Consider the following 17,739-nt stretch of genomic DNA (forward strand, 5'->3'; position numbering starts at 1 on the left):
CAAGACTTTGCTGGTTCAGATGATTTCTAGTGGTTATGCAGAATTCAGCTAAAGACTGGTGGCTATAGGTCATTTTATCCTTTAGGTCCAGTAGATAGGGTGTTTGCTCTTTTAAGTGACCATGGAAAGTTAGGTGGGTATGCTGGTGATGATAGAATGTATAGTTAGGTTTATATGCTTACCCATATAGACAGATGTTTTAGAATTTAAAGGACAACTGCAGAATTATAATTAATGGATAATTGTAATTAAAGATAATTGTAATTAAGTGTATACAGTGTGACATATTAGTAAACTGCATATAAACTAAGTTCTATAGTTTTAATGTGAAATGTGTCTGCATTTTAATATTTTTGATAAAATGTGGGATGGGCACTGTCAAAGTAAGAGTGTCACACGTCTATGAAGGCATCCTTACTGTTTGGTGTGGGCTTTACAGCTTTAAAATGACCACTGGGTTTCAGTGGTCTTTATTTGACTTTAGCTTAACTTTTAGAGCAATTAATCGTTTTCTGTTAGACTAACTAAACAAATAATAGTAACACTTTATTATCCACCTCAATTGTAAGCTATTTGTTTTCATTTAATTTAATTTTATACTGTTTACCTGATGATAGTAACACTATGCTCTCCTTAAAGATTTATGAATTTATTCACCAAAATGAAATTTTATGCTCTGTGGAGTTTTTATGGTTTCATTATTATGACACTGGATATATTGCTTTATAAAAAGAAGAAGGAATTACGTTTATGTCGATATTTCTGTCTTCTGTCATCTTTTTTTCCAGGATACCTTTTTCTATTCATTGGTCTATGATCCCTCAGTGAAAACACTATTAGCTGACAAAGGTGAAATCAGAGTGGGACCTAGATATCAAGCAGACATTCCAGAAATGCTCTTAGAAGGTATGTTTTCCTTTGAGTTTCAAATCCTGTGAAAACAAATTTCCATGAAACTTGAGTATTTTCATCAGATGGAAAAAACAACTTTCAGGCCAAAGTTTAGAAGTAATGACCTCTTCCAGTTTTAGAAATACAACAAACAGCAATGAAAAATGATTTATTTGATCAATTATTCATTTTTCATTTACATTTTCATGAGTTTTCTACCTGTATTTTTCTTTTAAATACAACTTTAAGAGCGTTAATGTTGTTGAACTTGTATTGTAATGTGACAGACTCATGCTTTGAGATTTGTGTGCCTTCACATCATCTATCTGAGGTAACCATGGAATCTAGTGAACACTTACGTTCTGATGGGGATTTTGGCTGAACTGGGAAGTTTGTAGACCAGAGAGATTCAAAACTTCACGTTTTAAAAGCATATCTTCCTAGCAAGACTTAATTTTTCTTTTTTCTGTCATAACTGTATACTTAAAACCCTTATTTTCTGATTTGAAAAGTAAAACATTCTTAACATTTAAAAAATGAAACACAAAATAAAGTGTAATATAGAAAATTAACACCACACCCTTTTCTTCATTCCAAACCCGTATTTCAGTTCAGTTTAGTCACTCAGTTGTGTCTGACTCTTTGTGGCCCCATGGACAGCACAGGCTTCCCTGTCCATCACCAACTCTTGGAGCTTGCTCAAACTCATGCCCACTGAGTTGGTGATGCCATCCAACCATCTCATCCTCTGTAATCCCCTTCTCCTCCTGCCTTCAGTCTTTCCTAGCATCAGTCTTTTCTAAGGAGTCAGTTCTTTGCATCAGGTGGCCAAAGTATTAGAGCTTCAGCTTCAGCATCAGTCCTTCCAATGAATATTCAGGATTGATTTCCTTTAGGATTGACTAGTTTGATCTCCTTGCTGTTCAAGAGATTCTCAAGAGTCTTCTCTAACACCACAGTTCAAAAGTGCTCTGCTTTCTTAAAGGTCCAACTCTTACATCCATACATGACTGCTGGAAAAACCATAGCTTTGACTAGATGGACTTTTGTCGGCAAAGTAATGTCTCTCCTTTTTAATATGCTGTCTAGGTTGGTCATAACTTTTCTTCCAAGGAGCAAGCGTCATTTAATTTCATGTCTGCAGGTTGACAAAACATAGTTCCCTGGAGAAGGGAATGGCAGTATTCTTGCCTTGAGAACCCCATGAACAGTATGAAAAGCCAAAACCCATATTTTATTTTGGTAACGGCCGTGGCTCATAATCCATTCAGGAATGGTCCTTGTGCAGTGGCAAGTTGCAGGTTACTCTGCAACTTCTTCTTTCAGTTAATGGTGTATCTTTTGCATCTTTCCTAATGAGAAGAGTGACTTTATTCTTTTTGGGACTGTAGAGTTCTTAATTCTGCCTGGATGTGGCATAATTTATTTCCTTTACCAGTACCCCTGTTGATAGACATTTAGGTGTTTACATTTTTAAAAAAATTATTTTGGCTGCATTGGGTCATCATTGCAGTGTGCAGGCTCTTCATTGTGGTATTCAGGCTTTCCTAGTTGGGGAGCGTGGGCTCTCAAGTGCGAGGGCTTAGTTGCAGTATGTGGGATCTTAGTTCCTTGACCAGGGATTGAACTCTGGGCCCCCTGCATTGGGAATGCAGAATCTTATCCACTGGAGCACCAGGGAAGTCTCTACATATTTTGAGCAAATGATACTGCTAGAAAGTCTTTACACATACTTATGCTGCATAAACATTTTTCAAGCATAGCTTCCTGGAAGTATTAAAAATGCCACTTTGCCCTTCAAAAATTTTTGTAATTTTTGTATGAGCAAATCAGATGCATTCACTGATAGATTATTAGCACCCCCATTTTGTCACATTTTTGTATTAGCTTTTCATTTGTTGTTGCTTTTTTTATTATTATTTTTAAAAGTTGAAATTATGCTTTCCTTAGTTATTTTTAGCTATTCTGTAAATTTCTTGTGTATTTTCTATTGGTTACTTATAAGTATTGGCAAGAGTATTTTGCATATTAAAGATAAACAAATGTAGAAGTATTTGTCTGTGAGTATTGCACCTGTTACCTCTTTGCTTAAAAAATCTTAATGATTTTATATTTAAATGTTTAATTTATTTTTGTTATACAGAAATATAGAATTTTTGTCATAGAGAGGTTTAGAAATTATTCCTAAGGTTTTTATAATTTGCATTCTTTACCATGCTTTCCTATAGGAAGTATATGCAGAAAAGTTAAATCAACTCAAGGTGGAGTTTGTGAACCATAGTACCCACTGTGGTTGGTGGGTTATCATTGTCCGTGGTGGGCAGATGGGTGGCTGTGGATAACACTAGGTTGCAGACTTCTGCATTGTTATGAACTCACTACCAGGAAAGGTCAGTCAGTAATGACTCAGCTTTGAGAACAGATTGCCATGTCTGCACGCAACTGTGTTTAGAAGTTTTGTTTTGTTGTGTGTGTGTGTGTTTTAAGGAGATGGTAAGAAGTTTATTATAGGCTGCTGCTGTTTGGCAACCCCTTGGACTATGGCCCACCAGGCTCCTCTGTCCATGGGATTTCCCAGGCAAGATTACTGGAGTGGAGTGCCATTTCCTTCTCCATTATAGGCTGAGAGATTGCATTTATTGGCATTCTGATCTGTACAAATCAATTAGTGTTCCCAAAATAATTTCAGAGATTTATATAGTCCATAATGTTTGATCTTAGACTTTATTGTTTTATTTTTGAAAGCATTTGATTTTTAAATTTTACAAAAATGCATTGAGTATCCTTTAGATAATGGATAATTTTGTACTCTGGATATAACTGGAAAATATGTTCCCAGAAATGAAATTGCTAAGCTGTAAGATGGTGTGTGCAGAGTACATCATGAGAAATGCCGGACTGGAAGAAACACAAGCTGGAATCAAGATTGCTGGGAGAAATATCAATAAACCTCAGATATGCAGATGACACCACCCTTATGGCAGAAAGTGAAGAGGAACTCAAAAGCCTCTTGATGAAAGTGAAAGTGAAGAGTGAAAAATTTGGCTTAAAGCTCAACACTCAGAAAACGAAGATCATGGCATCCGGTCCCATCACTTCATGGGAAATAGATGGGAAAACAGTGTCAGACTTTATTTTTTTGGGCTCCCAAATCACTGCAGATGGTGACTGCAGCCATGAAATTAAAAGACGCTTACTCCTTGGAAGGAAAGTTATCACCAACCTAGACAGCATATTGAAAAGCAGAGACTTTACTTTGCCAACAAAGGTTCGTCTAGTCAAGGCTATGGTTTTTCCTGTGGTCATGTATGGATGTGAGAGTTGGACTGTGAAGAAGGCTGAGCACCAAAGAATTGATGCTTTTGAACTATGGTGCTGGAGAAGACTCCTGAGAGTCCCTTGGACTACAAGGAGATCCAACCAGTCCATTCTGAAGGAGATCAGCCCTGGGTGTTCTTGGAAGGAATGATGCTGAGGCTGAAATTCCAGTACTTTGGCCACCTCATGCGAAGAGTTGACTCATTGGAAAAGACTGATGCTGGGAGGGATTTGGAGCAGGAAAAGGGGATGACAGAGGATGAGATGGCTGGATGGCATCACCGACTGGATGGACGTGAGTCTGAGTGAACTTCGGGAGTTGGTGATGGACAGGGAGGCCTGGCGTGCTGCGATTAATGGGGTTTCAAAGGGTCAGACACAACTGAGCAACTGAACTGAACTGAAGAAGGTGGTGTGTCTGAAATTTTATACAAAATGACAATTGGCTTCCAAGTAATCATTTACAGATTTTTTTTTCCTTGTTTCAGTTAAGGTATACTTTATATGTATTGCATTTCACCCACTTCTGTGTGCCGTTCTTTGAGTTTTGGACAGATGTATGGCCCTTTGTGAGATGTTCAGCAAGTCCATCACCACATAGACCGAGAGCCAGGAGTGCCCCTAGCGCATTGTGTCCGCAGCACCCGGCCCACACTCTCCACCCCCTCAGCAGCCCTTTGTTACTCCTCCCTGAACTCTGATCTCTCCCCTTTTCAAAACTATGTAGACTGTGTTGTTCATGTAATCTTTTGTGCTATTTTTATTGTTTGACTTTTTTTTTCTTTTTTTCTTTATTTTAATTGGAGGCTAATTACTTTACAATATTGTGATGGTTTTTGCCATACTTTCACATGAATCAGCCATGGGTGTACATGTGTTTCCCAACCTGAACCCCCACTCCCACCTCCCTCACCATCCCATCCCTCAGGGTCATCCCAGTGCACCAGCCCTGAGCACCCTGTCTCTTATTTTACTTTTTAAAATGTAGGGCTGAATGAGCTACTGATTGTGTAGCTCTTTTTCTCTCGTTTTTTATAGAAAAAATTTGAATATATTTTATGAAGTATAGTTGATTTACAATGTTGTATTTTTAATTTCATCTTAAAATTTGTATATATATATTTATTGAAGTATTTTAATTTTTTATTTTAATCAATTTAAAAACATTTTGGCCACACTTTGGCTCGTGCCATCTCAGTTCCCTGACCATGGACGGAACCTGGGCCGTGACAGTGAAAGCTCCAAATCCTAATCATCTCAGTTCAGTTCAGTTGCTCAGTCGTGTCTGACTCTTTGAAACCCCATGAATCACAGCACGCCAGGCCTCCCTGTCCATCAACAACTCCTGGAGTTCACTCAAACTCATGTCCATCGAGTCAGTAATGCCATCCAGCCATCTCATCCTCTGTCGTCCCCTTCTCCTCCTGCCCCCAGTCCCTCCCAGCATCAGAGTCTTTTCCAATGAGTCAACTCTTTGCATGAGGTGGCCAAAGTACTGGAATTTCAGCTTTAGCATCATTCCTTCCAAAGAACACCCAGGGCTGATCTCCTTCAGAATGGACTGGTTGGATCTCCTTGCAGTCCAAGGAACTCTCAGGAGTCTTCTCCAATACCACAGTTCAAAAGCATCAATTCTTCGGCGCTCAGCCTTCTTCACAGTCCAATTTTCACATCCATACATGACCACAGGAAAAACCATAGCCTTGACTAGACGAACCTTTGTTGGCAAAGTGAAGTCTCTGCTTTTCAATATGCTATCTAGGTTGGTGATAACTTTCCTTCCAAGGAGTAAGCGTCTTTTAATTTCATGGCTGCAGTCACCATCTGCAGTGATTTGGGAGCCCAAAAAAATAAAGTCTGACACTGTTTCCACTGTTTCCCCATCTATTTCCCATGAAGTGATAGGACCGGATGCCATGATCTTTGTTTTCTGAGTGTTGAGCTTTAAGCCAAATTTTTCACTCTCCACTTTCACTTTCATCAAGACGCTTTTGAGTTCCTTTTCACTTTCTGCCATAAGGGTGGTGTCATCTGCATATCTAAGGTTATTGATATTTCTCCCAGCAATCTTGATTCCAGCTTGTGCTTCTTCCAGTCCAGCATTTCTCATGATGTACTCTGCATATAAGTTAAATAACCCCTAACCATCTGGGAATGCTCTAATTTCTTTTTTTTTTTTTTTCCAAGTGTGTGATTCTCTCTTCAGCACTGAACATAAGCCTAAGTGTATAGAAAGCCTAGAAAATTTTGTGTATTGCTCATGTAAAGATAAATGATGAAGCAAGTAATAAAGTTGGGATATTTAAGGTTATAGTGGGCAGAAAAATCAGCTCACAAAATCTCATGAGTTCCCACCGACCTGAAAAATTTTTAAATATGATATTGCCCTTGAGATGCATAAAGCTGGTTAGAGTTGTGTAATTGGAAAGCATATCTATCTAGCTTAAAGTAGACAAAAAATTTTTAAGGAAATAAAATCACATATAAAATGCAATAGTTTATTCTACATTATATCGTAGTGAGGATTTGAAGTTCTTGAGGGTAGGGATCGAACCTGCATTCCCTGCTTTGGAAGGCAGATTCCTAATCAGTGGACCACCAAGGAAGTCCTAAGAACCTCCTTTTTCTAATTAATGTATTTTCTGAGGAGAAGGAGTTAGGGTGGCAGATAGATACACTGTCAGTTAAAACACATTTGAAAAACACAGACATTGCCATCACAGAAGCTTTCATTCACAGCTAGTACCTATTTGCAGAGAAATCAAGTAATAGAAAACATCATGTTTAAGAACAGATATTTAGGGCTTGATGCAGTCTGTGCTTACTAATAACCCTTTTGCTCCTCTTAAGTGGATATGTTTAGACCAGTGGCCAGATTCCAGTATGCATTGGCATGGGATGTAGAACTTGAATTAATATCCTAAGTAGGTAGAAGCATTAGCCCCATGCCAGAATATTTTACAGGCTTGCTTTCTTTGTGAACGTGTCCTGGTGAATTTTAAGACATTGTTGTGCCATTTGTCTTGATGGTGAATATTTCTTTTTTGTGGCTTCAGAATTTAAAAATTCATTTATGGCTACCCACTGTCTAACAAACTCTGGAAACAAACACTGTCTAACAAGATCTGGGAAGATGAGTATGTAGCTTGCAAACGAAGGTAAAAGTTGCTTTTGAGGTTTAAAATCTTTATTGAATTTGAATAAATGCCTAAAGAATTTTCCAAAGAAAAAGATGTCATATGTAGTAAGTTTTGAATTATTATTTAGTTGTATTGTAACACTGGAATTTTAAGAAAGAAACTAAAAAGTATTATAACATTAAATTATTAAAGGAAAATGACTTTGGATTCACAATTTTGGGTGAAATCTGGCTGCACTATATTTTAGCTGAATAACCTTGGGAGAATTATTTAACCCCTCCAAGTACCCATTCCTTTTTCTAAAACACATCAGAGCGTTGTGGTGATAAAGTGAAGTAACTCCTGTAAAGCATTTAGCACAGCGCCCGCTGCTTACTCGAGTTGCTTCTGCTGGGCCACCGCTGCCTGCTGCTACTAAGTAAGTAGCTCTCGTCTGCATTTGGGAATTTAGGATGTGTCCTTACATGCTCTTAAAACTTGAATCAACCCATATACAGTATCAGTATAGTGTGGAAATTATGTCAGTTATCTGAGGCCTTTGCAAGCAGTTATTCTCACAGATGAAGTGCATTTAAGAAAAACAAAAGATGAGAACTCTACTCAAGTGCCATCCTCCAGTGCAAGTCGTAGCCTCAAAGACGGGGGTGCTTTCGCTGTGTTGAAAGTGTACGTGTCATCTTGGAGTTACACATGGATGAAAAATATTTTCCCCAATTTTTGTAAACACCTGCACTCTAGATTTTATTTTCAGTTTTGTTGAAACTGTACACAGTGACCTACATCTCAGTGGAGGAAGTAGAAGTCCAGGGTTTAAGGAGATAAAGGACTGACTGACTTTGTGATTAGTACAAATGTCAGTAGAGATTTAACTGTGTTGGTATTTTTATTATATGATTGTTACTTTTTTTTTTTTTTTTTTAAGTGCTCTGGTTACCAAGTTCATAGGTCTTTAAAGTTTTGTCCTATCTTTTCATAAGTGCTATTATTTTTAAGTGTGTAATTTTGCAGAATGTATTTCCTGTAGTGTGGTGGATGTTAATCAACTGGAAAACATCAGACCATAACAAGTAGTGCAGGTAGATAATTGGTTGCAACTGTATAAAAGTACTAATTTGTAACCCAGGACAATTTTGTCTTCCATGGGACATGAGATAATGTCTAGAGACGTTTTAGACATTTTTGGTTGTCACAGCTGGAGGATGGGGAGATGCTACTGGAATCTAGTGAGCAGAGATCAGGGGTGCTGCTGAATATCTTCTAATACACAGGATTACACCCACCCAACAGTTATTGGTCCCCCCCTCCCCAATACACTATTTACAGAGAAACCCTATTGTAAAGGGTTATGGGGACATAGTAAGCACAAAATAAATGTTGGTTAATATTTACATAATTACAAAAATATTTAAAATTTCAAATATGAATTATATGACCTGGTTTATTTCTGTAGGTTTTGATTCTATCTTTGTGCCAATACAACATGGTTTGATTACTGTCGATGCATATTGTAATCCCACCCAGTTTAGATAATCTTTCATTATTTCTTCCAGTAATGATAATATTCTTTGTATGTAGAGGTTAATATTTGAATTATTTTATTGGCTTTCAGAAGTAAACTTTGTTAAATTTAAGTTGAAATACTTGTGTAAAAACAGTAGCCTTAAGATTTTAAGTTTGCCCATTCCAGTCCATTTTAGTTCACTGATTCTTAAAATATTGGTGTTCACTCTTGCCATCTTGATTCATGGACCTAACATTCCAGGTTCCTATGCAATATTGTTCTGTACAGCATCGGACTTTACTTCCATCACCAGTCACATCCACAACTGGGCATTGTTTTCGCTTTGCCTCTGGGCTTCCCTGGTAGCTCAGATGGTAAAATGTCTACCTGTAATGCAAGAGACCTGGGTTCGATCCCCAGGTCAGAAATATCCCCTGAAGAAGGAAATGGCAACCTACTCCAGTACTCTTGCCTAGAAAATTCCATGGATGGAGGAGCCTGGTCGACTATAGTCCATGGGATTGCAAAGAATCAGACATGACTGAGCAACTTCATTCTGTCTCTTCATTCTTTCTGGAGTTATTTCTCCACTTTTCTCCAGTAGCATATTGGGCACCTACTGACCTGGGGAGTTTCTCTTTCAGTATCCTATCATTTTGCCTTTTCATACTGTTCATGGGGTTCTCAAGGCAAGAATACTGAAGTGGTTTGACATTCCCTTCTCCAGTAGACCATGTGTTGTCAGAACTCTCCACCATGACCCATCCATCTTGGGTGGCCCTACATGGCTTGGCTCATAGTTTCATTGAGTTAGACAAGGTTGTGGTCCATGTGATCACTTTGATTCATTTTCTGTGGTTGTGGTTTTCATTCTTCTGCCCTCTGACTGATAAGGATAAAAGGCTTATGGAAGCTTCCTGTTAGGAGAGACTGTGGGGGAAACTGGGTCTTGTTCTGATGGGTGGGGCCATGCTCATTAAATCTTTAATCCAGTTTTCTGTTGATGGGTGAGGCTGTGTTTCCTTCCTGTTGTTTTGATCTGAGACAAAACTATGATGGAGGTAATCCTTCAAAAGGTCTGGTGCACAAACTCCCGCACTCAATGCCCCTGACCCTGCAGCAGGCCACCTCCAACCCACACCTCCCCTGGAGACTCCTGGACACTCACAGGCAAGTCTGGGTCAGTCTCTTGTGGGGTCACTGCTCCTTTCTCCTAGGTCCTGGTACACACCAGGTTTTGTTTGTGCTCTCAAAGAATCTGTTTCCCCAGTCCTGTGTAGGCTCTGTAATCAAATCCCACTTCAAAGTCAAATTACCTGGGGGTTCTCAGTCCCTTTGCCAGATCCCCAGGTTGGGGAATCTGTTGTGGGTCCTAGAACTTTCTTAACAGTGCAAGAATGTCTTTGGTATTATTCTGCAGTTTGTGGGTCGTCTGCTGTCAGCAGCGCTATGGTGGGGTTAATGGCACCTTCTCCAAGAGGGCTTATGCCACGGGCTGTGTGACCAGGTCTCCTGCAACCAGAGCCTCTGCGCCTGCAGCAGGCCACTGCTGACCCATACCTCCACAGGAGACACTCAAACACAGTTCTGGCTCAGCCTCTGTGGGGTCTCTGGGTCCTGGTGCTCACAAGGTTTTGTTTGAACCTCCAAGTGTCTCTGGCAGGTATGGGGTTTTGATTCTGAATGTGCTTTCACCATTCCTACCATTTTACTGGGGCTTCTCCTTTGCCCTTGGACGTGGGGTATCTTTTTTTGGTGAGATCCAACATTCTCCTGTTGATAGTTGTTCAGCAGCGAGTTGTAATTTTGGAGTTCTTGCAGGAGAGAAGATGAGCGCACATCCTTCTACTCCACCGTCTTGCCATGTGGCAAGAACACACTGGTCATAGCAAATACCCTCTTCCAGCAACACAAGAGAAGACTCTACACATGGACATCACCAGATGGCCAACACCAAAATCAGATTGATTATATTCTTTGCAGCCAAAGATGGAGAAGCTCTATACAGTCAGCAAAAACAAGATTGGGGCTGACTGTGGCTCAGATCATGAACTCCTTATTGCCAAAATCAAACTTAAATTGAAGGAAGTATGGAAAACCTCTAGACCTTTCAGGTATGACCTAAATCAAATCCCTTATGATTATACAGTGGAAGTGACAAATAAAGTCAAGGGATTAGATCTGATAGAGTGCCTGAAGAACTATGGACGGAGGTTCATGATATTATATAGGAGGCAGTGATCAAGACCATCCCCAAGAAAAAGAAATGCAAAAAGGCCAAATGGTTTTTGAGGAGGCCTTACAAATAGCTGAGAAAAGAAGAGAAGCAAAAGGCAAAGGAGAAAAGGAAATATACCCGTTTGAATGCAGAGTTCCAAAGAATAGCGAGGAGAGACAAGAAAGCCTTCCTCAGTGATCAGTACAAAGAAATAGAAAAACAGTAGAATGGGAAAGACTAGAGATCTCCTCAAAAAAATTAGAGATACCAAGGGAACATTTCATGCAAAGTTGGGCACAATAAAGGACAGAAGTGGTCTAGACCTAATAGAAGCAGAAGATATTAGGAAGAGGTGGCAAGAATACACAGAAGAACTGTACAGAAAAGATCTTTACGACCAACATAATCACAGTGGTGTGATCACTCACCTAGAGCCAGACATCCTGGAATGCAAAGTCAAATGGGCCTTAGGAAGCATCACTATGAACAAAGCTAGTGGAGGTGATGGAATTCCAGTTGAGCTATTTCAGATCCTAAAGATGATGCTGTGAAAGTGTTGTACTCAATATGCCAGCAAATTTGGAAAACTCAGCAGTGGCCACAGGACTGGAAAAGGTCAGTTTTCATTCCAATCCCAAAGAAAGGCAGTGCCAAAGAATGCTCAAACTACCACACAATTGTACTCATCTCACACGTAGTAAAGTAATGCTCAAAATTCTCCAACCCAGGCTTCAGCAATACGTGAACCAGGAACTACCAGATGTTCAAGCTGGATTTAGAAAAGGCAGAGGAACCAGAGATCAAATCGCCATTATCCGCTGGATCATGGAAAAAGCAAGAGAGTTCCAGAAAAACATCTACTTCTGCTTTATTGACTATGCCAAAGCCTTTGACTGTGTGGATCACAATAAACTGTGGAAAATTCCTAAAGAGATGGGAATACCAGACCACCTGACCTGCCTCTTGAGAAATGTGTATGCAGGTCAAGAAGCAACAGTTAGAACTGGACATGGAACAATAGAGTGGTTCCAAATCAGGAAAGGAGTACATCAAGTCTGTATATTGTCACCCTGCTTATTTAACTTACATGCAGAGTACATCATGCAAAATGGTAGGCTGGATGAGGCACAAGCTAGAATCAAGATTGCCAAGAGAAATATCAATAACCTCAGATATGCAGATGACACCACCTTTATGGCAGAAAGCTAAGAAGAACTAAAGAGCCTCTTGATGAAAGTGAAAGAGGAGAGTGGAAAAGCTGGCTTAAAACTCAACATTCAGAAAACAAAGATCATGGCATCTGGTCCCATCACTTCATGGGAAATAGATGGGGAAATAATGGAAACAGTGAGAGACTTTACTTTTTTGGGTTCCAAAATCACTGCACATGGTGACTGCAGCCATGAAATTAAAAGACACTTGCTCCTTAGAAGAAACGCTATGACCAACCTAGACAGCATATTCAAAAGCAGAGACACTACTTAGGCAACAAAGATTCGTCTAGTTAAGGATATGGTTTTTCCAGTAGTCATATATGGATGTGAGAGTTGGACTATAAAGAAAGCTGAGTGCTGAAGAATTGATGCTTTTGACCTTCAGCTGAGTGCTGAAGAATTGATGTTTTTGAATTATTTGAGAGTCCTTTGGACTGCAAGGAGACCCAACCAGTCAATCCTAGAGGAAATCAGTCCTGTATATTCATTGGAAGGACTGATGCTGAGGCTGAAACTCCAATACTTTGGTCACCTGATGTGAAGAATTGACTCCTTGGAAAAAGACCCTGATGCTGGGAAAGATTGAAAGCAGGAGGAGAAGGGGAGGACAGAGGACGAGATGGTTGGATGGCATCACTGACTAGATGGACATGAGTTTGAACAAGCTCTGGAAGTTGGTGATGGACAGGAAAGTCTGGTGTGCTGGAGTCCATGGGGTCGCCAAGAGGGAAACACGATTGTGCACCTGAACTGAACTGAACTGAAGATTTTGAAATCTTCTGTACTTGTCGTCTTATATTTTCTGAAAGTCTTGTAATTTCTTTATATAAACATGAATTCTGAGTGCTAAGTTGCTTCAGTCATGTCCAACTTTTTGCGACCTCAGGGACTGTAGCCATCAGGCTCCCCTGTCCATGGGATTCTCCAGACAAGAATACTAGAGTGGGTCATTCCCTTCTCCAGTTGGTTTCCTGGACCCAGGGTTCGAACCCATGTCTCTAATATCTCCTACTTTGACAGATAGGTTCTTTACCACTAACACCACTTTCAATTTTGTTTCTTAGTGTTTTATATTTTTGTTGCCATAATATATGTGATTTATTTATCTAATTTTATTTTTTTACATTTTTGTTTTCATTCTCTTTGGAATGCCATTCAGTTTTATATATTCTTTTTTTATTTTACTTATAATTGATTTTTAAAACCTATTTTTATTAAGATATAATTGTCATATAACAGTGTATGTTTAATATTTTCATATGATTACATTTCTGTGGTGCAGTTTGATAACCACCAAAGCATTAGCTATCTATTGTGTCATATAATTATTACTTCTTTCTTATGGTGGTAAGAAAGATCTAGGCTCTTAGCAACTTTGAAGTTTATGTTGATAATGAAAGTATTGCTGTCTGTAATCACTATGCCATACATTACCCCCTATCACCACCATTCTACTCTGTATTTATGAGTTTGGCTTTTAAGATTCCACATAGACATTATATCACACAGTATTTGTTTCTAGTAACTTATTATTCATTTGATGCGTAACTTAAAACAATGCCCAGAACTTTTATAGTGTTAATAAAAATAGTGATAAATGGCATCTGTGTTTCTGAATTGAATATAATATATTCTGATGGTTGTTGTAGAGAAAATTAATTATATTTAGAACAAAGAATGTATCTTAATTGTCCGTCAAAGGAGGGGTAAGATGCCATCTTCATACAGCCTTCGTTCTTCCTGTCTTTGGAGAACATTTTGTGCTCTTTGGGGGCATTCTTAAGAAGTAGTTTGTCGTTACTTTCTATCTTAAACTGTAGTTGAAGGGTTAGAGCGAACATTTAAAATCATCGCTGAATCTATATTTTTTCAAAATTATGAAGAGGAACATATGAAGCAAAAAATAGGATGCTATATGTAATCATGTAATTAGTTGGTAAATACAGTTTGTAGGAATTCACAGATTAGAGAGATCTTCATGGGTGAATGTGGGACCAGAGCAGATTGGAATTGCCCAGATTATCGTAAATGGAGGAGGAAAGTGAGATTGTTGCCGTGACTCGAATGAACATGGCCAGAGCATAGAACTCATCTTGGTTCTGTCTTTGGCTCATAGTATATTCCCCAAGACCATTCTCCAGATTGCTGTTAGGTTTGTTGAGTATTTGGTTATACAGATTCTAGAGCTTCTTAAAAGATTTTCCCTTGTGAAAAGGGATTAAACTGATATAAATGTATTATGTGGTGAATCCAAAATGGGGAATTCTCTAGAGTGACTTTAAACAGAACATTCTGTATTTTTTGTTGTTGTTCTTGTTATTTTTGTTCTCATCCCATGGTATTGTATGTTTCAGTTGTTAGTAGAAAGACACTCAAGAGTGTTTTATTATTTTTTATAGCAAATTTATTTAGAATTCTTATACTGAATTCTCTTTATTCTGTATGCTACAAAATGTATGGATATGATTGAAGTTTATCAATTTAACTAACTTGAATTTGAAAATTCAGTATCAGTTTTATTAGCCTTACATCTTGGAATATATAATAGAAGGGGCTTCATATTGAATATCATCTTCATTTCATTTTGTATTATTTGAAAATACAGATTACAAATGTAGATTTAATATATATTTTTTGACTGTTACTGTTCATCTTACTTAAAAGTGTGTTTCTTAAAGATACAGGGAAGTAAAATTGCTTCATTTTTCTTTCAGAAGTTTCATGTTTACAGACTTTTGGGTTTGTAACTGGTTTTTTAAAATGAATCAGCTAAATGTTGTGGCTCAGCATGTGTTGTAAGGAAAAATAATGAAAACCAAAATCCTTTTAAACACCTTATATGTCTTTGGACTGGTATTCACTCTGGTCTGTTTGTGCTGCTTTTGTTGGTGGTGGCAATTTGCTTTTTGGTTACCTACCTGCCTTTGAAAAGGGAGCGGTGGACAGGCCCGCCCCACTCCCCCACCTGACAGCAGCGGCTGTGACTAGGAGAGTGCAGATGGTCGGGTGGCGGATTCTGCTGCCCCCCTTTCTCCTCCTGCACCTCAGTTCCTGCTTCCTCCCAGCCCAGGAGGGAACACATTATAAGCCCATAGTCTGGATTCATCAGCCGCCAGGGTATGTTCAGCCTCATAGCCTGTCATTCAGTGCAAGTCACTCTGCTTGATATTAAGATGCTGTGATCAAAACCAAAACAATTCATAGCTATAAATTAGAATCCAGTTGCCTGTCAAGTCTGTTACTATCCTTTGTCCTAACATGATACCTTGCGGGATGGTTCTGTCTCCTTGTGACACATTCCTAAAAGAAAGCATCTTGTATTAGCCTCAGTCTTTCCCTCAGTCTCGTTTCCTTCTTTCTGTTAATGCCAACACTGTCTATGTAATTCTCAGGACTGGAAACCTTCCCGCTATACCAGTCTGTCATTGATGTCCCTAAATGTTCTCTCCAGGCTCTTGATTGTCCCTGTCAGTACCTTGTCTCTCTGTCTGTATCACGTATCTCTGTAGAGCAAATTGCTCCATTGCTAAGTGTGAGATGTGAAATTTGGCTCTCGTTTTGACACTCTCCTGCTAAAAAGGCAAGGGCTTCGTATTACTTCCAAACAGACATCTATTCAGAAAACCTGTACAGCATCTTCAGTAGTATTTTTATAACCCGCTTCTAACAGCAGTCTGTCCTCGTTGCCTTTGATACATGCATTCCTGACAAAGTTTGCTACTTTTCTACCACATCTTAAAACCCCAGTTTTAAGGAAAAAATAGGAAAAATAGGAAATATAGACAAAATAGGAAAAAACTTTGTTCCTATTCTCATCTACTTTCAGTTCTCTCCCCCTGCCAGTGCATCCACACCCTTCAGTTTTATAGCAGGAATGCCTCCTTCCACATGACATCATTCCCTAGCTAGCCTGAAATGATTTCTCTCCTTCAGGATCTTGCAGTCATATGTGTGTGTCTCTGTGACACCTATTCCTGTTCGTTTGTGTCATAGTTCTTTATGAGTAAGTTTTACCGTTGTTTGAGTGTCTTGCAAGAGACCTTTCTTTTCTGTCTCTATCTCCCTTAGCAAGCCTTGGAATACTCAGGAAAGACATGTTGATGACTAAGTGAAGATGTCACGTGGTTAGTTTGGTTGTGTTATCAACATTCTCTTTACAGAGTGTTCTACATCTGCTATCTGAAGAAATGTACACAAACCATGAACATTTACCTTACAGTTTTAATGTCGTGGTGACCACAGTCATCAATCATATGTGGCAGTGTATGTGCCTTATGAATAACAAGACTGCGTTTCCTTTGTTCTTGGACAGGAGAATCAGATGAGAGAGAACAGTCAAAATTGGAAGTGAAAGTTTGGGACCCAAATAGCCCACTTACAGACCGACAGATTGACCAATTTTTAGTTGTAGCCCGGTGAGTATGGCACTGTTTAGTCAAGATATACACACAGACACACACATATGTGTGTGTAAAGAATATAAAAGAATTCATAGAAAATTTATGAGTTTTCCTTTCCTTTGTGTTCTACTTTTTGCATTGGTTGTATTCTTCTGTGTAAGAAAGCCTAACATGTATCACATTACTTCCTAAATACTATGATTTATTTATTTATTTTAATAATATTGATTTATTGGCATTAGTTTTTGTTTTAAAAATGAAAATAGATTTATTTTTTTGATTAAGAAAATAAATGCTCCTTGTAAAAATTTCAGCACTACAAAAAATTATAAAGCAGAAATTCAACAGCTGAAATCCCGTACCTTTAATTAAAGCAGTGCTCTCCTTTAAGCCCATGAGGGACTATCCAGGTGTAAATAATAATGTGCCCCCCTGATTGCATCCACACGTGAGTAAGGTCGGTTGCTGGGTGTAAGGCTTTCCTGTGAGTTCTGAGTCCGGCTCCCCGACTGTCTTGTGTGCCCCCTGCCCCTTTTCTTGAGAAAATGAATGGGATAGAAGTCTAGTTTTTTTGTTTTGTTTTTTAGAAGTTTAGTTTTATTTTTTCAATTATAAAAGTAAATGATATTCTTGAAGGAATTGCTGCAAAACAGAAGTGAAAGATATTACCATAGCATTGTCATAGCAAAAAAATTGGAAAAAACCTGAAAGCACATCAGCAAGCAGTTGATGAGTGAATTGAGGTTTATTTAGTAATGGAGTATTTACAACAATTAAAATGAATTTAATTTACAATTAAAAGAATGAAATAGGGCTATATGTAGCAGAGATAAACCTCAAAAATAGTATTGAATAAAGAAAAAGTATGATCAACTGATAAAGTTTACAGTGGGGACTTCCCTGGTGGTCCAGTGGTTAAGACTTTGCCTTCCAATGAAGGGGGTATGGGTTCAAACCCTAGTTGGGGAGTTAGGATCCCATATGCCTGTCACCAAAAAATCAGAAGCAATATTGTGATAAATTCAATAAAGACTTTAAAAAAAAGAAAAAATTTATA

At 38.6% G+C, this 17,739-nt stretch overlaps 1 protein-coding gene across 6 annotated transcripts in view; it reads left to right on the top strand.

The window, feature by feature from the left end:
- Positions 1–17,739, top strand: part of MTA3 (metastasis associated 1 family member 3) — a 195,084-nt gene that overhangs the window by 126,039 nt on the left and 51,306 nt on the right. For all 6 annotated transcript variants that reach the window (XM_055539928.1, XM_055539929.1, XM_055539933.1 and 3 more), the window contains exons 6-7: positions 789–906; positions 16,595–16,697. In XM_055539928.1, the coding sequence (XP_055395903.1) occupies positions 789–906; positions 16,595–16,697 (221 nt within the window). The remainder of the gene's footprint in view (positions 1–788; positions 907–16,594; positions 16,698–17,739) is intronic.

This window comes from Bubalus kerabau, chromosome 11, assembly GCF_029407905.1.
Source record: "Bubalus kerabau isolate K-KA32 ecotype Philippines breed swamp buffalo chromosome 11, PCC_UOA_SB_1v2, whole genome shotgun sequence".
Classification (NCBI taxonomy): Eukaryota; Metazoa; Chordata; class Mammalia; order Artiodactyla; family Bovidae; genus Bubalus; species Bubalus kerabau.